General features: G+C 34.8%; 1 protein-coding gene across 1 annotated transcript in view; it reads right to left on the minus strand.

Annotated features, from left to right (window-relative positions):
* Positions 1-21192, minus strand: part of LOC110024836 (actin-related protein 2/3 complex subunit 4) — a 55682-nt gene extending 34490 nt beyond the window's left edge. Inside the window, exons 1-7 of the mRNA XM_020725007.1 lie at positions 21080-21192; positions 20667-20732; positions 18417-18469; positions 17665-17692; positions 16469-16543; positions 11612-11716; positions 2353-2442 (exon numbers count right to left, since the gene is read on the minus strand). Coding sequence (XP_020580666.1) covers positions 2353-2442; positions 11612-11716; positions 16469-16543; positions 17665-17692; positions 18417-18469; positions 20667-20732; positions 21080-21082 — 420 coding nt within the window. The 5' untranslated portion in view covers positions 21083-21192. The remainder of the gene's footprint in view (positions 1-2352; positions 2443-11611; positions 11717-16468; positions 16544-17664; positions 17693-18416; positions 18470-20666; positions 20733-21079) is intronic.
* Positions 21193-23571: the final 2379 nt, after the last annotated feature.

Raw genomic sequence — 23571 nt, forward strand, 5'->3', positions numbered from 1 at the left:
CTGAATCGGGAATTTCCAGGCAAGAAATTTCCTACTACAAACCATAAAGATCTCCCATATCCCGTTCATCCCGCATAGGAGGAACTGTGGAATACACAATTCCACAAAAATCCCATGTAACTAGGATAGCTCCCACGTCAACCTGATAGTTGTCTTATAGAAACATTAATGCTTATTAGTAAAGTAGTTGACTGAAAGGTGGCAATGTAGATGGTTAGATTCATCTCTACTTTACATGAATCTGGTAGCAATGTAGTTAGTTAGATTCATCTTTACATTTTGTGAATCCAAGTGTGGAAACTTGAACTTTGTTGGAGGCTATGTCAAGCAATTAGTTTGAAAAAATCCATTGGCCAGCTATAACCATCCTTTTTTGGCCTTTGGATGTGAAGTTGATTATGTACAACTTTCATGGAGTAAGTGTCATGACTCACATCCATTGCAGGAGTTGTAGTCAATATTCTCATATTTGGTGGTTGTTGTTAGATAATAGAATCGGAGGATTCTTCTTAAATGTCTTCTACGGATCTGTTTGGCGCAGCTGTTGATTATTGATAAGCAGATTATTCTGATAATCTGATAATCTTGATAATCTGCAGATTATCAGAATAATTTTTCTTGTTGTTTGGGGCAGCTTATTTAGAATAGCTTTATGGTGGTTAAACGACATTCTTGCTCCTGAAGCATACCTGCAGCGCGAGTAATGAACTCGATCGGAGATCTAGGTACGCGAGCAAGGGTCAATCCGATCTACAGAGGAATGTAGAAAGGAGCGCCGATCCGATCTGCAGAGGAGCTTCGATCCGATATGCGGGCGCGAGCGAATAGCATAGGAGCGTCGATCGACAGCAGGCGAGAGCATCGGCAGCAGCGAAGCGAGAGGGTTACGGCAGGCGAGTCGTCGTTCGTGAAATCTAGGGCCTTCGCGGGATCGAGGGTGATCAAGGGTTGCGGGGTAATAATCCCACCCTGAACGCCGAACGCGGGGAGCTGGGAGTGAGCAGAATTATATACAAGTATTAACGTTGTGTTCCCCGACCGCAGGACCAAACGCCCGAACAAAAGACAACACGGCGTTACGAAAACGTCGGACGCGGAAAAGAAGTTGCGTCAAACGGGCCCTACATTTAGTGGTTTTATAAATATGCTCCAAGACTATTGAATCATTTAGTGAATCTTTCTTCCATTTGATTAAACCACCTACTAGAAACAAAGTCATGATTATCTATTTCAAGTGATCTCTCCCTATCATCCAGCACGCCGATGTTTAGCTTTTAGCCTTCAGCATCTATATACGTCCACTGCACCTTAGAAGATATTGAATACAAATTTATCCATCAATAGCGCCAGAAACTCACCAAAGTGACTAAGCAATAGAAATAAAAAGAGAGAGATTCTAGAGTGCAACGTTTGATGAAATCGCCATATTGCCTGCCAACTCACACTTCAATCCTATATTTATAGGCTAGGATCAAGACACCTCACTAAAAGAAGACCTATTTGAGCAACAAAGGAAGAATTATGAAACAAAGTTTAATAAATGCTGGTTGAAAAATAGAGATAGCTAGCCTGTAGCTAAAGAATACACGGGGATTATAGGTAAAACTCCAAGTGGGAGATAATTCCATGTGAAGTTTCATATCGGCTTCATTGAAGCCTACGGAGGCTTAGGAATAGCCATAATGATTTCGGCAACTAGCCCTACAATGCCCTAGGCCAAATTCGCTTCAATCAAGTAGCCTTGAACTCAATTCATTGGTTGGCAAGATAAACTAAATCCAGTATGACGCTACTTTGGCGTACACATCCCACTATCCTACGTGACCTTCTCACACAAATAATGAAGAAAATTTATGGCTAGGCTAGTGTCGTGAGAAGTGCATAACTTTTTGCATCAAAAAGTTCAAATTGCTTCTTGAGAAAGTTCCCTAAAGAACAATGTTGCTAGAAATGTAATAAATGGTTAAACTCTATTGGATCATTATTGCACTAAAGTTGATCATTTGTAGAAACTCAAAGTATCCTTTATCTACATAAGAAAAAGAAAAACGCAACCTTGAACGTATTGCAGAAAGCAATATAAAGCATTGTTGTAATAAATTGTAGTGGAAAGAAAGACTTAAAATTATCCACAAGTAATATTAGCTGTGTCTAACGTTTTATAAAGAATTAACACCACATACCCCGGAAGGAAAACCTTACTGCAGATGGTCAATAATCAAAATAAGAAACAACAGCTACCATGATATACATAATTCCATAGCATATACTTATTTTCAATTAAGGCAAATAAAAAGTTGTAACATTTTTAAACGGTTTCAGCACAAAGCCAAGAAATACTGAATAGTTTACCTCCAAAAATTGCATAATGAAATCAACAAGTTTGTGCTTGTGCATGTCCTCGCAGTGGTAGTTTGTTATTAGAAAGCTAATATCATAGCCCTGAAATGAATAGTTTTAATAAATACTTACCAGCACAAATATTTCTTAAGAATTTATATGATCCACAAATTGCAAGATATATGTAGCTGCGCATTGATAGCGATAAGAATCTTGAACAAAAAGGGGTGTGCGTGTGTGAGACAGAGAGGGAGAGAGGGAGAGGGTGGTGCTTGCAGGATAGAAGGTAAATAATCAAGGAAAATGAAGTAAGTCATTTAAGAACATAACTAAAACAATCATTATGGTGTGATGCTTTATCATCAAAAAAAAATAGAAAAATTTTATTACTTAAAGCAATATTAGATTCTAGGACCATGCTTAAAACTCAAATTAACCGCTGTCTATGCTAGAGAAAGCATAGAATATAATCATTCGCATGCTCCTTTTACTAGAGATAATCAACTCCACAATGCCGATCATGGGCTGTATTCCAGCTATTTAGGGAGCATAAAAAATATTCTACATTATTTTGGTGCTAACTATAGTTTTGTAAAAATACTTCTACACTATAGCCATGTAACCTTTGATCTGCGCTTTATGTTTTTATCTTTATTCTTTCTAGCCATCTATTATTTTGTCTTTTAGGGCATATCCAAATAATGTGTCACTTTTTGTATATCTAACCTCAATAGGTGCTAGTCCCATGATCTCTCCAATAAAATCTATATTTCATCATTCCTAATTTTACCATGAATTCAATATTCGCATTATAAATTTTCTACATTTTTTGGTCGATTTTGAATTATTTGATGTCTTAAAAATTGGATCCAATAAAGATAACTTTATCGCCATTCTATAAATTTTACAGAATATATTCTCTTATTGCGTATACAAGGGAGGTGGTATAAGTCTTTAAGCATACCACAAGTGATTACTTAGTACTTATCTGCTCTGACAAGTTTTCCAGGCCCGGTACTAAAATTGAATTTTCAAGAGGAGAATTAAGAAATAAATAAAGAAAAACCCAAAAATTTCTCATTCATTGAGGACTACAAATTCAGAGTTCAAGGCTTCCTATGGGAAAAATCGATCTTTTGAGACATCCATCATCTTCCAATTGTCCATGGGTTTAATCTGTAATTTCAAGCAAAAAAAAAGGTAGAGAAACCTTATCCCAAATTAATTGGGTTTAGCCAATTGTCATTATCAGCATAACATTAATGGATGATATGGTCATGTTGATTACATATTGACATATCATAATGAATGGCTTAGTTATCATGTGTAGATCATTATGGACCATTAGAAATAATGTGTAATAGGGAATTGGCACTGTGGGATCACCATGTAACATGACATATGGCAAGTTGACCAAGTTTTGATCGATACATACAATGACAAAACGCTTTAGCACACTCATAAGCATGGCATGTTTATCATTTGTACATCATTGTGCACTGGGAGGCATAATGTGTTAATCGGTTATTGACCACTATGGCATGACACTAGGAATTGACCAAGCTTAGATCATCACATGCAACAATGCATGGTGTATTGATCGTGAATTGGATGTCACGTGACAAGAGGCACAATGATTAAGCTTTGATCATCATGCAACATTACATGCGGCAAGTTAACCGAGTATTGATTGATGAATATCATGACATATAACGCATTTACTCAAATATAGACCATCATGTGGCATGGTTTGATAAGTGTAGACCAGTGTAAACATATATCGAGCAGAGACTAGCACTAGATGGAAAACATGACACATTAATTGAGACTAGATTACCATGGTGTAAAACATATGGTGCATTAACCAAGATTAGGCCTCCATGCGGCATGATAATTTGGATATTACCAAGCATTTATTATAACAACGCGATACATGCTCCTCTTTTTTCAAGGATTGGTTGTTGCATGGCATGACGCATAGCATGTTGGCCAAACTATGAATATCATGTGAGATGACATATAGGGTGCTGACCAAACTTTGACAAGTTACATGATCAATTTGACATCACAACTTTGTACTTTTCATTTTCTTTAAATAGAGAAGACAGGGAAGTATTTAATCAACTCATAATCTAACTTTACTTTTCATCACTGACAACAAATATCCAAAATTCAAAGCTAAGAAAATACCCTATGTTTTAGGAGAGCTCCCTCATAATATCTATGAAAGAGGGATAGTTGAGTAATATTTGAGCCTCACAACCAAGAAGGGTCGGGGGAGGCTTGTACACATAGGAGGCCAACCGGTCCATGCGCATTACTATTTCAACCAAGAAAAAAAAGGATGATAATGAGTTAGTTTAAAAGATTCAACCCAAATTAAAATCAAATATTATGAGTTTAAGTGGAGTCTACTTAAGTCAAATCAAAAGTGACAGATTTTAAGGGTCTATTTCGAGCAGTTGCAACTTAATAGTAAGTTGTTGCGTGCAGCTGTCATAGGAAGTTGCTACGCAGAAGCTGTTGGGATAAGCTGGATATTTGTTTGTTTTTTGAAATTTGAAAATAGTTTTGTTGCAGCTGTTTATAGATAAATGATTATTCTGCCATGTATAGTATTGTTGTTTGCAACAGAACTGTTCATACCAATACATTTCATACTTGACAGCAAATATTCAGTACATAAAATTATAAAACAAAAATAGACACCTTACTAAACAGTGAGTGACATAACTATCAAAATTAAAAAAAGAAAAGTTAAACTAAAAATTAATAATATGATAATAATATTTTTAAAATGCAGACAATGTATGTCACGAGGTAAGTCATTTTCTAGGGATTCTCTCCACGTTCGATCACACTTGGCAATGGAATTTTTCAGCTCATCCGCCCACCAAAAATAGTCACAGTTTTCTGTGATTCTCAGTTGGCACCTGTAAAACTATCTCCCGTAGTTATGTGGTTGACGCGAAGGAGCAGGAAACACTAAAATCCGCGGTAGCAATGCAATCCTCCGAAGGTACCATAAATCCTCGAGCTCATCCTTATTGAAGTCTTAAAAACACAAACTTAGACATAGCACTAGTAAAAATTAATAACAAAAGTAATTAGTTAAATTTGATGTAGTTAAGAGGTCTCAGAGAACTCAGTATGTCAACCAACGAATTTTTCACTACAAAAAGATAGCAAAACTTATAAAAAAATGATTCTTAGTTGTCTTTAACTCACATAATATCAAACTGGTTTGTACCACATATGCATATCACCGAAAAAAATCATCCAGAAGAACCTTAAAAACCATAGCACCGAAAAAAGAAAGAAACTTGGTTGTCTTCATTAATATTTCACATGTGACACCAACCAATAGCGACATAGAGATCATCCAAAGAACTCATCGGGTAAAACGTCTCATTATAGACCTCCAAAACCCACACAAAAAAAGGAAAAAAATGCAAAAGGAAAAAAAAAACATATACAATTTGCATAAAAAAACAACCACAGTAAATATCAAATGTATAATAAACAGATAATACACGAACTGTATAAAATATCGATACAATAAATAATGAATGTGTTCAACAATCATTATAATTAACACAAATAAAAAATAGCATTCCCTCCAATCACCTCTAGCTATCGCATCTGTAATTCATTCTCTCAATTCTTTCATCTTGTTTGCACATTCCCAATCTTGAGTGCAGATCTCGGGAACACCGTTTTGAGTCTGTGACAAAGATTGTCCAAGCTGATACTCATATGTCTCAACAGAGACATGTACGCGATTTTTATTTGCCCTACAGAAATCGATATTGTTGCATTAAGGATGCCACCGAATATACTTGTAGGGAGTCGTCGTGGCAATCACAATCTACACCTGTTTAGGAAACAGATAAGTTGACATGTCGCTAAGTATAACTCATTTTGTTATTCCAAACACTATAATTCTTCTCAATGACACCGCGTAAGGAGTTCCTTTTGTTGAACATTTTTTTTTATCCCGTGTGACATTATTGACTCGCTTAAAGCCAGGTATGTGATATCTCATATCAAAATAAGTCTTCAGATACCCTCGCTACAATGAATACCCAACATCGACCAAATAATATTAACATAATGTGAATAGAATGATTAGTGTTAAAGTGAAAAAAAGTGACCGGCTCAGTCTCAAGCGAACATGTGGGAGGATGTGAGAAATTGTATTTCCTATTCCGTGTTGCAGATTTGAAAATTCAACTGTCATGTGCACTGCCCTCCCAACCGGCTATGCATTTCTGCGTCGGTGACTCACAACGACCGATGAATGCAATTTTCTCATTGTTTGGAACATGTGCATCGACATGTGTTCGATCGATTACTCCAATACAACTCTAGAAAGATAACGAGAGGTTTCGTAATTACTATATTCATATAAAAATTACATGTACTAAATAGGAGAAATTGCTTGAAAGTATAGCATATATGAAACCTCCATGGAGGTCCGTTCGAATGTAGGATTTGTTGACTTTATGACTTGTGAAAAATTGATAAGTGCATTAAGCCCTCTTCAGAAGTATCTGCAAATCGTCTTGAAAGGATGTTGAAATCGTTTCATAGCTCCTCGCATTGATTCATTCTGCGATAATATATATAGGGCTATTGCTAACCCATCTCATAAAATCGTCCTGATGGAGCTATGAAATCCATGTTTTCTATGAAGCTCCTCCAACCGTCTGTGAATACCACCTGCGTTATGCGGAGCATATAGTTAAACCTTGTTGGTTGGCCCGCAAGCCGTTCCCCAACTCATTTGTCGCTAACATAGGAGGATGTCATGCAATGGGAGTTTCATATGTACGAATTATAATACTCGTACACCAAACACACGGTGGCTACAAATCTCCTTCTACACCTTTCTCTATTACCATCGATGTATTTCGGTGTTGAAGTAGCTAACACATAAGCATAAAAAATTTAGTTATAATCATATAATATTATGAATAAAACCAACATCAAAATAACATTACTGAAGTAAATAAAAAACATAACGACGAATGAAAAACTCTCAAGAAAAGTGACATTTTCAAAGCAGCATAAATGTCCAAAGCAGCACGAAAAACCATATGTATAAAGTGAAAATTGTCCAAAGTAAATAAACAAATAATAAATATAAAATGTTCCATAAGAATCTAGTGAAAAAAGTATCTCTCAAGCGTCACTGTTCCCATGAAAGTAAAGTAGGTAATCCACCCTACAGTCAACGGTCATCGTCATGAAAAACTCTATTCAGGTCGGATCTTCAAGCAACTTCATAGAGAATAAATACAGTGACATGTTTTCATAAACTTCTGGAATTGGCTCCAGAATTCGCATAACCTTCTAAACAGATGTTTGTGGTGGGTCAGGGTCATTGATGCATGAAGCCACCAATTGTGTTATCTGACTTCTAATGAAAGCAGCTCCCTCTTTTTTCTTCTTCTCAATCTTAGGTCGCTTTGATCGGCCAGTGGATTCGACTCCATTGTGGTTCGAGCTGAGGCCTTCATTAGAAACACCTGTATGGTCAGCGGCCAAATTTGCAAGGATGCCGCCAAACCTAGCCTCACTGGGGGCACATGCATTGTTGCTCGTAACCACGACACCACCAAACATACAATCTAACTTCTCTTCCAGCTCAGAATCAAAGTCACTGCATTTAAATTTTTTATCGGCTGACACTACCTACAAATTCGATTGACATGTTGGACTTAAAAAAAATTTAAAAAATGAACAAAATAATGGACGTTTCAAAAATATTCACTGTCAGTCTCTCAGTCAACCACTCCACCGAAATATCAATTGTTGGCTTTATCGAATCTCAACCCAAGCCCGTGATTCCTTGCTTCAATTCCTTCTATATTTTTCAATCCATTTTCAATTGATCTCACTTATTTTTAACTACATCCTATCGTACTCTCTACATGATCTCACTTATTTTTTTGATAATATTTTGTTATCCCTCCTTGTTGAAATAGGCTATCAGCCTACTTCCCTTCTCGACCTTCTCGAGGCATGGGTCACAAAATATCATTTTAGTATCCTTATCTCACATTGCAGATGAACAACCTCTTTGGTCTTAACCATTGTGTATACTATCCTGAAATAAACTAATCAACATAAACATTTCCCATAAAAAATATTTAACACAGCTCAAAGAGAAAAAGAATGCCAAAATAGCATCACCACTGCCCCTCCACACCACCTACACATAATCACTGCCAACCTCCACAAACACAACAGTACTACAAACACATTCACACACACAACAAATCTACAACACTACTACCTCTACACACCAACAACTTCACACGCCAACACACTAACCAATACATACACAACCACAAAATCACCACCTCAAAACACATCCACCATCACCAAAACACCCACAACCACACCGAAAATACCCATCACCTCCCCCACACACAAACACACCCACCATCACCAACACATCCACAACCACATGGATACCCAATCACCACCTCCAAACAAATCCACCTCACCCACACAAACACCTCAAACACCACCAATTCCACCTCTACGCAACAACCACCCTTCACCACCACATCTGCGTCCTTCAACACAAACACATCTAACCTCACATCCACCACATAAACAGCATAAACCAACATCAACCAAATGTACATAATCCACCATCAACCGAAAGGCACCCCTTTGCACGTGATTACCAGCTATTCAATGTGCATTCAAAACCAGCACTGATTTCACCAATCAAAAACGTAAAAGAGCAAGCATAAAATTATAATCTGATATTAACTGAAAACCAATTAATCATAAGCAATTGCAAAATCAAAAGCCACAAAATTCTCGAGCACAATAGGCATTAACCAACAGGAAGGGGAACCGCCACACAGAGGAAGCCACCAAATTCTCGAGCATAAAGCCTTTTGCAAAATCAAAACCACAGAAAATTTAGGGTGCAGATTACCCAGTATGAAGAAGAAACACCGCAAAGAGGAACTATCTCAAAAAAGAAACCATAAAACTCTCTGTCATATACGCATTTCCAAAAACAAAAACAATGGCATAGTTAAGGTAAGGATTACCCAACAAGAAGAGGCACCACAGCACAGAGGAACCACCAGACAGATAAACCACAGCACAGAGGAACCACCGCACAGAGAAACCACAGCACAGAGGAAAACCACAGCACAGAGGCACAGAGGAACCACCGCACAGAGAAACCACAGCACAGAGGAACCACCGCACAGAGAAACCACAACACAAATGAACCACCACACAGAGAAACTACTACACTCACAAACCACCGCACGAAGAGGACCCATCACACTCACAAAGAGTTTCATAGTAGAAAAAGGAGAGGAAGAAGAGAGCTAACCAAGAGAGGCAACCCTATCCGTGAGAATCGCGAGAGAGAGAAAAAGAGAGGAGAGTTGTATCGCAAGAGAGAGGATCGCGAGAGAGAAGCACACCTCTAGAGCACGACACGGGGGAGAACGAATCACGATGAGGAGAGCGGCAGCCCTGTCAACGATATACGAAGGAACGTGGGTAGTGGGGTCAAGCCCGCAACCGCGTTTTCTTCGACTTTTTGTAAAAGGCAGTTGCGTCGGAATATCCAAACACCACCGATTGGCATTTTCAAGCAGCGTCGTTGCCCCAAACGGAGCTGAAATCAAGCATATTATTACATACATACCACACAATTCCTATGTATTTACATATCTACCACCTAAACTTTACCTTTTACATGTATGCTACCTAAATCTTCCATGCATAAAAAATACCACCATTGTAAATTTTTAAATGGCTTAGAATAAACCTTTTTAAGTGGTAATTTCTAGTGTAACAATACGACGAGGTTTTACATTAATGTGAAAATTAAAATTCTAAGTTGCTTAAAAATTAAGTTTGCATTACTCAATTAGCTTCCCTGATTTCAAATTTCAAAGTTGATTTTGAAATTCGTTTAAATATTCAAATTACAATAAAAGAGTCTTAACATAAACTAGGGATCTAAGTATGAAACAAAGATATTGTTGATTTTTTATATAAAAAAAACAGTATTTCTGTTTCATTCTCTGCCTCATTTATTCAAAATTATTAGTAGTTCTTTATTTGTAGGCAATTTCTTAATTATTAATTTATAAATTTTTTGTTAATTATTAACTCCTCTTGAATACATTTAGTAGATCTAATTAATTTAAAATTAATCAAAAAAATACTTTTTCATCTTCGGAAATATTCCCTAATATGAAATATTCATCCATGTCCAGCATCCAATCAGAGCTAATAATTTATGGAAAAACGTGTTCACTACTATCAATATTTAGAAAGTTGGCCTCCCTGAGAAGATTCTTCCTTGACTTCTACTCAGAGTGCATTATCATCAAATTATCAGACTAGCTATAGGAAGAAGTCTAAAATGCAATGTTATGTCAATATAGATTACAAAATTGTAACAAAATTAAAGATTTAAATAGAAGCTTTAAGTAACAGTAAATTTCAATGTTTTAATTAAATTGATTTTATAACATGCATGAATATTTCCAGAAATAATGTAACCAGGGCAATTGGAATCATATTATCTAATCCAAATTCAAATCAAACTTATCATCTAATTCGAACCAAAAACAAGATTATCCCAAACTAATAATTCTTGCCATGACTAAGGGAGACGTTGAATCCAGTTCAAGCAAACAAACCAAAACCTTTTTTTTTCTTTTTTTTTCCATAAAGCTATGTTTGAGTAGATACTAACAATTCCAAATAAGTCAACAAATTTTATAAAATATTTCAAGATTAGCTACCAAAATTATTATTATTATTATAATTATAGACACACACACTATATTAATGTGATATGTAATCATGCGTATATATATTTTAAATGTATAAACAATCACAAAACACACATATATGTGCATATATCATATATTGATTTGGCTTCAAGTTGAATCAAAATAATTTTGAACGAATCATCTTTGACTAGAAGCAAATTGATTTCAAATCAACTAAAACACACGCAATGTCAAAAGAGTTTCAAGTTTTAAGTCTGGATCCAGGTCCTTGTGCAATATCACCAAATATCATGCTGATGGAACATTAAGCCTTGCAATAATTGGAAGGAATTAGTCATTTTCATAAATTTCACCGATTGGCAACACATTAGGGACAAACAGCTTCTAGGAAAAATCATTTTTTCAAGCATCAGCTATAAGCAAAACGACTTTTTTTTCCCTGAAAAGTTTTGAAAGTATTTTCCATTGTGAGATACCTGCACTGGTTTTCTCCTTAAAACTTGGAATGCTTCTGCTCTCATTGACAAAAATCTAAGAAACTTTTTTGCAAGTATGTTCTCCAGCTCATCTGCTTGCTTCACCTACACGGTAGAAAGAAAACATTCATACTATATTCCACATGACGACAAAAACTAATTTTATACTCAGAAAGCTTGTGGAAACTCTCATGACTACTCATTGCATATGTTAGTTTTTTTATTAGTATTTTCTTTGGTTTACTCTGTGATTAGGGTGGATTAAAGAGCAATCAAAAGTTAAATATTATATTTTAAGCCATTAGAAAGAAAAAATAAATGTGAAAGTAAAAAACCACAGAATGCTGCAGACTGTATGAGTTCATTCAGCCATTTTGTATGGAATGTATAAAAACTTCTTTAAATCCATTCTTATTGTGTGGCATTTGATGTTCACCAAGTTAAGAACGTCATTTTGCATAACCTCCAGACATCTTTGATCTGAACTTTCTTGTTGTGATTGATATTCACAGATTTATAATGGTCATTAATCTAAGATCCATTTCAACCTTTCTGGTTTAAAACTGAGGGATATGGCGCTATGGCAAATTGGCAATAAACCACTCATACTTCATAGTCAACAACAGAAATTAATAAAATATAGACAGAAACTCTAATTTGTCATTAGGTACACAGGAAAGGAGCAAAAAATCTCTAAAAAAAGTTGGAAAGAGCAGCCAAAATACTAATGACAATTTTTTCCATAGAATGGGGTATCTTTAGAAAGGCATCATTTCACATTTAAAATTAGAAGAAAAATCCTCATTGGTAATTTGTATAAGATATTGCATGTTGATAGTGAAGCTTATAACAATCATCAACCCTGAATATTTTAGTTATGAAGGTAAGATTGCTGTTTCTGAGATATGATAAGCAAATAGGCAGTGAAAGGTGCTAGTTTTTATTTTGCTTATGCATCGGTATTTTTTTTTTTTCAATTTTCATATACCACTTATGTCTGGCCACCTTACTGAACACGATCGAGCTCACTCACTCATGTTTGTAGCTCTCATTCTCAAACATTCACGCTGTCATAGGTGCGCACACGGCTTTGGCCGCAAGAGCCATGCATGCTTTCCCGATCCCTAATTTCAACACCTCATGCAATCAAATCCTAAATCATCATGCACTCGGACACAAATAGGACATTAGACATCAGTTTCACTTACACCTAAGGTTATCATGTTGCCATCTCTTGTTTCCCCACCACCTTTTGATTTTTGTTATCCTCGCACATTCGATGTCATACTTAGTCGCTTTCTTTTGCTTAGGACGGTTCCACAAGCAGCCATTCTAACTTTCTACTTTCTAATTTAAATTCTGTTGCTCGCTTGGCATCATTTTTCATCAAATCCTTACCTGTTTTTCCGATCTTATTTGCTCCTAATGTGACAGCCCATATCCTCACACATCAAGTTGTCCGTTTTGGTCTAATGGCCACATAGTTTTGTCTTATTGGGATAACTTCCCAGGAGGTAACCCATCCCAGGAGTGCCCCAACATGAGCAAGCTTAACTTTGGAGTTTTCACTAAAATTTCACTGTTATAACAAAAGGAGCTTCAATGTTTAAGAGTTCAGTTCATTCTACTTGAGGAGTTTCATAATCTCCCCCACATAAGTACTTGATGTTCTTGACAGTACTCCACAAGAATCATCCGCAAGGCAGATACGATTCTAGATGTGGCCTATACAAATTCAAGAGGTGGCTCCCACCATGTAACACTTTGTCCCATCCAAGGTTCAAGAGGTTGGCACTTGATTCCTATCTTTTTGTTGGTGTGATGGTCTGATACCATTTGTGACAGCTCGAGCACTCACCGATAAAGGCATTATCCACTTTGGTCTAATAGTCTCACGGTTTTTTTCCTTTTGGTGCAACATCCCAGAAGGTCACCCATCCCGGGAGTGCTCCAGCCCGAAAATACTTAACTTTAAAGTTTCTATTAAATTTTCACCTTTACTCTAAAAGGCCCCTCGATGTTTAAGAGTTCGGCTTCATTCTACTTGAGAATTTCAAACTTAAGGTTTTGGATGAGCCCCCCATTTAGGTCTCCACCCCTTATCCCAATGATGCCTTGTTTCCCAAAGGCACCTTCTCTCGCTTCCTCTACTTAGGAACCTACACCTACAACTACCCATCCTTCTTCTTCATAAAAGCTATTGGTGGGCTGAATGAGTCGGGATTTCATTCCGCTCTATCTAACAACCAATTCATTTTATTTTTTATCAAGATGCAATATCACTTTCTCGTCAGCATCCATCTACATATCAATGCAAACTTACTCTTATCTTCATTGAAAAAGAGATTACCTTCTTGTAAGCAAATCATCCACATATCAACACAAACTTGTTTTGTTAAATTTTAAGCCTATCCAATATGATGATTACAAGTACCTGAATGTAAAAGCAAACCACCTATTCCATTATGAGCCATCCGCTTCCTAAACTAGCTAGTTGGTCTAGACAAAATCAAAGAGGCGACCCTCACTCAAAAATATGTTCATATAACCTAACAAGTAAATTTCAAACTATATAAAATTTAGAATCATACATGCTAAAAAATAAGTCTTCTAAGTTATGATGAACAGACACTAATGATTAAGGAGCAGCGCAGTGTCAGACATGTATCAAACACAGAAACTGATACGACTCCGACACGTGTCAGACACGACATAAAAGTATCTGATTTAAATATTATTTAAAAAAGGACGTGTGTGAGATGTAAGTGTCCTAAATTAATGAATTAAAACTTTCTAAAAAAATATTTTTAAACATATATATTTTTAAGATTAAAATTTTAAAGAACTATTCTATTTTTCTAAGTTAAATTTATTTTGATGTAATAAATGACAATACTTTTTCAATATCATAAACTATTGTTGAATTTACTTATCTCACCTAAATTAAGAATAAATCTTAATAAAAAATAGGAAAAACATAAAATGTGAAGGGAATAAATCAATCAAAGGTTTCCTAAGATATCACAATCAAATCCTCCAAGATTTAGAGGTGGTGGCCGACCCACATGAGAGGTGAATATGGAAAAGACCAGATATTCTCAAGGGTTTCTTAAATGAGACAAGCCATCTAGCATCACTTAAGGTTTTTACCTTTGAAAGTCCTCAAATATCATTTTGGATAATTGAAAAAGAGTGTGAGAGTTTATACTGAGTCATAGGATAACTATTTCTAATGTGTTTAGCAAGTTGACAAATCTCACATTGATAAAAACTTTAAGTATTTTATAAAGAAATAATTTTTTATATAACTTAACAATATAATTAAAGTTAGGATAACCCATACGACAATAGCATAACATAACTGTTTTGTGTGGTTTCAATTGCAAATTTCACATAAAATTTTTTATATCTTGAAATCTAAAACTGCAAAAATTATGAAAAAATAGTCATAAAGTAGTTTATATATTTAGGATACTCCGGCGAAAATGATTTGCAAAATGAATATCAAACAACTCCAAAAATAAATGTATGTCTGCACATGTATATTTCTTTAGGAGTTACAATCATATCATTAACATTTTATTTTCATATTTATATTTATCATAAAAAATAGAAAAATCATAGTAATTAAAGTTTATTATTTTTATACTTTCGTGAAGATGATTTATAAATCGGACTTATAACGAAGTCCAAAAAATTGTTCAAAGTTTACAGATAAAATATTTCTTTTTTTTTTCTAGTATTTATTTATTTTTTATTAACCAATTACATTTAAAATACTTAAACAGTCAGAATAATATAAAAATACGTCTTAATATAAATATTAAAGCACTCATTGATAAAATATATGCTTGAGCATTGTGGTTAATTCTCATATATACAATACTTGGGTGTTACATATGATATGTATGGAAAGATTCCGTAGAGGGCCCGCAATTTGCAGAGAGAGTGCAAGCTACAGGGAAGAGGATTGGCTGCAAGGAAGAGATTTTTAACAACCTTCAGGGTTCCAGCAGTTGTTGGAGGTTTTAAAGTCTTGCAACCTGCAAAAAGAGTGTTGGCTGCAGGGAAGAGGACAGAAAATAGAAGCTTTCTAGTCGCATGCAGGGGTTCCGACAGTTTTTGGAGGTTTCGGAGAGGGCCTGCAACCAACGGAAAGAGTGTTGGCTATAGGGAACAGGCATGATGGAGGAAATTTCCGGCATCTTGCAATCTGGCGGCTGTTGAAAGAGTTCCGACCAAGAAACTAGGGTTTAGGCTCTGATACCATGTTAAAATTACTTGAGGAGAAAACTTGCTTCTATCATTATTCATAAATAGGAAACATGTATATGGAAATCAATCCCGCCATATTTGCAACCTTACTGAGCATATCTCACCTAAATTTGGAGAGAAAATAATTCTGAATAAAAAATAGTAAAATCATAAAATAGAAAGAGAATAAACCTCAAAATTTTTCTAAGATATCCCGATCAAATTTTTCAAAATTTGAAGATGGTGGCCAGCCCACATAACAAAGGTAAATATAAAAAAAGCCAAATATTCTCATATTTTCACAACTATTATGAAGATTTTAGTCATCATCATCATTTATCTTATCCAAACTACTTAGAATGGGCTTTATGAATCCTCGTTTTCCATTTGTTCTAGTTGAGTGTTGCAAGAGATATGAAACATATTCTTCAATGCTAAATTTCTCTCCTCCTCTAATAGATACAATCTTTTACTTCTTGTTGTGAATGTCCAAATTGTCTTTGGTAATCGTTGCAAAATTTAAGCCATGACTAACCTTAGAAACAAACAAACTTCTGTGCTAGATTTGTACTTAAATTGAAATAACACAAACTTTTCCATTACCTTCACGCTTACACGGATAGAGTTGATTGATGTCTCTATCAAGCATTTTTCTGCTTCGTTTCGACAGATCAACACCTGTTAGATGCGGAAGGTATGCAATTTGTAAATGATCATGTAATTCCATAATCTGGCTATTGGGATCTCAAAAAAGCCCCAAAGCAATGAATCACGATCATGAAATTATGAGAATAAAATTAAAAATAAATAAATGAAACCTCAGCTAAACCAACTTTGATGAAGATTTATGATAATCCTGGTGTTCAATAATTTAACATGGATCCTCAGTACAGAAAGCAAAATTGCATTATTGGAAACAGCTCTACTAATAAATGGAAACTAGTTCTGAATTATAAAACCTTTGAGTATCCAGAAGCAAAAAAGAAGTTATCCCTAATAAGATAAACATTTTGCCAGATTTTTCATCATATATATTGATTAGCCAATATCATTTAAACCAACAAACTTTTCCAAGAAAAATCTGAAAATTTAGTTCACTTGAAAATGTACCAAAAAAAAAATAAGTGGACAATTTAGAATACCTAAAGTCTGACGTAAGGAGTAAATATAGGGACATAAACTACCAAATAGCTAAATAAACAGTAAACTCTTTATTTGCGACGAAATAATAAAACCTTATTGTCCTTCTATCATCTTTTAACTCATGCACCCTGAAGAAATTAGGTTTTGCGCATTAACATTCAACAAAAAAACTCTTAAATGGCCAACTTCAAAAGAGAGCAACTATCTGTTAAAAAATATAACAGAAATATTCCTTACAAACTTAATAAGGTTAATTCGTTTTAAACAAGAGAAAGTATTAAACTATCTCAATTTACACAATGTGCCTCTGATTTTTTTTTTAGTTTTTTCTAATGTGCCTCTGATTTTGAACTAACAGGGCTTACTAGAAAAAGGAGTACTTTCTTAAGGATTGTTGTTATGGGGTCAACTTCCTAAGAAAATAAATTGAGAATGAGGAAGTTTCTAATATTTCTAAAATGAGAAAAAGATGACACTTCTAAGTTAAAGCAATTTGCTATTCTTCACAGCTGAAAGCCTAAAATATGTTTCCTATCAAAATAAGTTCGTAACAATTTATAGATGAAGCATAAAAATATACATCTCACATAAAACCCAGATGAAACAAACACAAAATACAGATGAGGTACATACATAAGAGTGAGAAAGTTACTTACCGGATTCAACAATAACTCCGTGCTAGTCCTGAGAATTATAAAATGAAGAACAAATTGAACAACTGAAGATCATATTTGCAGATTGAATATTAAAAAGTAATAAAATAACCATAGCAGATCCAATAGTTGTGACTGGATGCTGATTAACAAAAAATTAGGAAACCTAAAAATTAAATCTACTACAAAACATCGGCTAATATCAGTTTTCTGCAAATTAGTACATTATTTGCAATATGATTTAATGAAGGCAAGAAGGTCTACCCCTACATTAATTAAAGTTAATCGATAAACTATATTCTGCTAGCATTGGGCTTCCCATATTACATGATCTTATCAGATCCAATCACAGTAACTGGAAGCCGGTTAACAAAAGAACAAGGATAACCCAGTATCGAAACTACTAGAAAACCACAGTTAACATCAGTTTTTTGCACATTAACACAATCTTTGCAATATGATTTAATGAAAGCATGCAAGTCTGCTCACATATTAAAAAATTTTAACTAAATTTAGTAGGTGGAGGAGAAAAGGGTTGTGCCTGGTGTGTGGATTCCCTGCCAATGCAATGTCTGGTGAGCATTGAGGTGTTAAATTTAGTAAATCATTCAAATATTTTAAGAATAAACGCTTGAACAAATGTTATGCGTCCAATTTAACCATATATAACCAGAATGAAAGACTGAATATGCTTGAAAAAGACAACAGCAACAACATTTTGCTTTGTCTAATAAAATTTAAAACCCAAAACTTACTTCAGCTCGACTTCAGGTTTGTTATGCCTTTCAACTTCTTGGCAAGGAAAATTCTACAAATAAAATCACAAACAGCCAAGTAGTCACTTCTAATTTCAAATATTCTACGACAGAAGAAGATATTAGTTATGTGATCAAGTAAAAATTTTGACAAACATAGTCTAATAGAAAACTGCTGTTAGAACCAAACTTTATCAGCAAAAATGAAAGCGAAAGCGTCATTGACCTGGATTGACATCTAAAATCATATATTTTTAGCTACTTTCAAGTTTTTTAATTCTACTAGAAGGAAGAGTAAAAGATTATGACATGGTAAAACAAAAGTAAATTGTATATTTATTTAAAGAGAAAGTTAGGAAGTATGGGCATTTCTAGAAGCCCCTCTCTGAATGTCTGATACAGAGGAACATGTTTTGACTTTGTCAAGCACACTTATAGAGGTTAACAAACCCTATTTCAATAAAAATAAATTAAACAAGGCCTATAAATGAGCCAGACACTTTTTTTGGTAGGCTTTAAAGGGATTCATTTGGAGAGTTCTAGAAAAGAAAAATGTTAATGTAACTTATAATCAAGTCATTAATATATGTATACTAGATCTCTTACTTGTGTTCGAACAGAAGAAGGATGGACCAAGTATTTTCCTGTTTCTGTTGGATTACGTTAGGGGTCGGCTTTAAGCCCATATTTTTTTGTTAGTTATGGATGTTCTTACAAGATATTTACAGGAGGATGTACTTTAGTGTGTGTTATTCGTTGATGGTATCCAGATAAGACTAGAGAAAGAATTCAGAAAAAGCTTGAATTATGGAGATCAACTTTAGAGTCTAAAGGCTTTTGTTTGAGTAGACCTAAAATTGAATACATGAAATGTAATTTTAGTAGTAGTAGATCTAGTGGTGGGGTTATAGCAATGGGTGATCAAGTCATTAAAAAGAGTGAATGTTTTAGCTATCTTGGGTTTATTGTTCAAAGTGATAGTGATATGAATGGGGATGTTATTAGTAGAATTCAAGTTGGTTGGTTGAAGTGGGAGAATGCAACAGCCCTATGGTGTGATAGAAAAATATCACTTAGACTTGAAAGAAAATTTTACAAGATGGTGGTGAAACTTGCAATGTTTTATGGCGCAGAATGTCTGTCTTAAAAAAGAAGCATAAACTAAGTTGAATGTTACCTAGATGAGAATGCTTAAGTGGATGAGTGGCTTTACACATATTTACACATAGAGACTTACACATAGAGACAAAATGTGAAATGAATATATATGTGAAAGGGTTAGTGTAGCTCCAGTGGCAGACAAGATTGGAGAGAGTCATCTTACATGGTTTGGCCACATTAAAAATCGACCATCTGACGACCCAGTTAGGAAGGTAGATGTTTTAATTTTGACTTATGTTAAGAAAGGTAGAGGTAGAACTAAAATATTTAGGCATATCGTATACAAAATGATCTTAACTCATCATAATTAAATGAAAATATGACACTCAATAGGACACAATGGTGAAAAAGGATTCATGTAGCCTACCCCACTTTGTGGGATTTGTTGTTGTTATTGTGTTTTTCAAGGGGATTCATTGTGGCCATGGAACCATCATTGCAAGGAGACGGAAGCTCACATAGTGTAAGAAATTCTCTAATCAAAGAAGGGTAAATCAATTACTAACTACCACAAGATGCCTTCATATTAAGGAAGCCCATTGGGAATTTTTCTAACTACTAGAGGTCTTATTGGTCATGTTTTTGAATTATAAAAGCAAAGATAATGAGACCATCTGATTCGGAATTTTTATCAAACCATTCCCAATTGCATGTTTGCGGGTGTTGTGTGTCCCCAAACATATAAAAAATTCAAATTGGCCTAGATGCACTCGAAGTGCTCACAATCAAGTCAATAAGCAAACAGGCCAAATACCAAAGGTTTAATTGTTTGCCAGCAAGCCAAACCTAAAAAAGATTGGGGTTGCCTAAGCTTGCTTGTGTGAAAATTTATATGCAACTCCGAACATGTCATGTCAAAGGAACAACGGGAATGGGTTCTGGAACCACAGTTTAGTGATTATTCATTACTTCTGAAGTATCTTAAAAGCAGCAAAAGATAAGCACTAAAACTTTTCATGCAGGAGCCTACTTTTGTTCAGCTTCAGAAAATGCAATAGATTTCTATATCTCATTCTAAATCCCAGTTTACCCCAAAAAATAAAGTTTCCTGCCCCATCACAGTATAATCATTAAGCAAAATTTGCGTACCTGCAAGCACATTGCAGCTTCAAGAGTGTTTCGGATGCATGTCAAGTACAAACGAAGGTTGTTTGCCTAAATTTAAACAAAAATCCAACTACTTTAATAATCTGGGGCAGAAACACATACAGTAATTCCAGTATAAAATGAGGCAAATGAACAAGAAAAGTAGATGATTAAGAAAAAGGGGTTTTTAAATAACAAGCGGGTTTTACATATCTCACTTGAAATTCGTGTAAAAAATGAAAAAGAGTATAGAAGATCTGCAACAAGAATCAGAAAAGGACTAAAAAAGTTTTAGAAGGATGAGGAAAGAGGATCCTTTATGGCTATGGTTAGGCAGGTAAAGGGGCGTGCCGACATTTCGGAGCTAAGAGTTGGTTAATGATTGGAAAAGCTATTGATTTGGAATGATCGCATACCATTAGGGCGAAGCTGCAGCCTGCAGTTCATCCGCAGGCCTCCGTTGAAGTAAGCTCGCCGGAGGAAATGGAGATGTACGTTTTAAGTACTAAAAAAAAGACGAATTGCTCGATTAAAATTCCAACTGTTCTTATTTATTTTATATCTCAACTTTAAGTTTTAATATTTATTTGAGAATTTTTACATTATAGCACTAGAAATGTTATAATTTACATGTCTCACATTTTCAAATTTGATTTTATTAAATACTCACTTCCGTGTGCACTTCTGTCATTGTCGTCGTGATTCTTTCGTCACCGAACCAAACCCAATGCAAGAGGAGAACGATGAGAGTTTTGGAGGTCTTTGTACATCATGATACTGTCGTCATTGAATTGATGGAGGAGGTCGTCGTCATTGAACCCAAGGCATAGAAAAATGGGAGTTCTTGAGGTCTTTGTTCACGGCTATATCTAAAACAATAAATGTGAGAGTAAATAATTATGCCATAAAACAATAAAAGAAAAAAACATAAATTAGCATTAGTAACAAATAATTTAAATTTTGTGTAGCTATGTTATTAAGTTTCATCAGAAGAACTCGTTGTCGAAGATGAACCTAAAATTTCTTCTTCACTCTCTTCATCATCCTCATCCAAACCATGAGCAACCTCTTAAAACATCTCTATGGTATCCTCCAACACAATCATTTCATTATTTGTGCCACCATGAATACAAAAATTTGACATATTTTCCTCTTGATGAATTGGTTCTGCCAAAACAAAAGAATCAAACTTTAAATATCATCTTTTTAATTTGAGTCTAGTGATATCTTAAGGCGTGAGTGTTCGAGTTTCTCAATTCGAAACAAGATCAAACCATAAACAGTTGAGCAAGTGAACAATGTAGCTGATATTACTTGGATACAATAATTGAATGACTTCTTTAACTACATCATAATAAAAAATCTCACTGTCTGCGTGTCTTTCCTTTAACAGCGACACCATAGTTATTTGTTTTTTTCTCTTCACACCAGAAACTCGTATAAAATGTATAAACGACTACATCAAATATTTGTCATGTTGTCACACTACGATAAGGTCATATGCAAGATCTAATAATCTCTTATCAGTGATTTCGTTGGTTGTATTGTGAACCAATAACAAATAGAGATGTATCATTAGTGTAACTTTATATGCGACGATAATATTACGCACATGTGATCGAATCGGGACACATCTATGACGATGTATAACTCAATTGCAATGTCGTGCACTCAGCGAGAATGTCCTTTGTCTATCTCATCAAACATGGATGCCAACACATATTTTCCTCAATGTATTATGATTGGAGCGGAGCGGAAGGATGAGAACTATAGGAGTTTCGTACGCTACCTTCTGAGCTAGCTCTAATGACAAATGTATTGTAAACGCTCCTTTAGAAAGGCGATGGATTTTCAGCGAACCCCAGAGAGAGAGGGAAGGGTAGAAGGAAAGTCGCTCATGATGCTTCCGAGCAGAGGGGAGACGAGCCAGAGGGGGAGATGAGTGGAGAAAAAATTAAATTTAGGAGTGTGAGATGAGTAAATTAGGTCATTTGTGTCAAATTTGTGTCGATTTAACTTGATGCTAATAAGAAAAGTATTTGTGACATTTTTTTAATGCAAGATCCATAACAAATCTAAAAGAAGTTTTTGTCATTTTCGGAACACTTACACTAACAAATTGCCCGCCACAAATCAAATGCTAATTCCAATGCAAATATTATAAATTATTTTTCCTCGCGTAGCAGTCACAAATCAACACTAATTGTTGCGTAAAAAATATCAGATGCTAATTCTATCGACTCCTACAGTGATTGATCATGGAGGTAAGTAGTTTAAATCCATTTAACCTTATATCTTAGGGAAAACGGAAACAACCTAAAATTAATAGTATCATTAGAGATTGTTGTACTTGAGGGTCATACAAATCGATAGGAAACTAATTATATATAAGTTAGTCTCATATGGGTGACCATCCCAATTGACTAGGACCATTCGGATAACTACAAGTTTGAACTGAATATTATTTGGTTGGATGGTCGGTCTAAGAAAATACTATATTGAACTCTCTCTATCATAAAATTTGTGAAGTCCCTAAGCAGTGTAAGTTGATTTTTTCTTGTTGAGGATTTGCAATATCTCCTTAAAATTTTGTTAATCTTTTTTAAATTTATTAGTTTTTTTAATAATTCTATTAATTTTTAGGTCAAACAACACTAGTTCTCTATGTTCGACCCTATACAAATAATACCAAATCTACATAACTTTGAATTACAAAATAATATATTAACCAACTCAAGAATTAAATATCAAGAAATACAAATGTAAGTGGGTATAATACAAAACATGTAAAACAATTATGAATAGGGTTACAAAACAATACAAAACAATGATACATGTGATGTAACACTGGGACGTTGTCATGATTTTTTTAGAAAATGCATGGAATCGCATAGTTAACTACATAGGG

This window comes from Phalaenopsis equestris, unplaced genomic scaffold, assembly GCF_001263595.1.
Source record: "Phalaenopsis equestris unplaced genomic scaffold, ASM126359v1 Scaffold000276, whole genome shotgun sequence".
NCBI classification, from domain to species: Eukaryota; Viridiplantae; Streptophyta; class Magnoliopsida; order Asparagales; family Orchidaceae; genus Phalaenopsis; species Phalaenopsis equestris.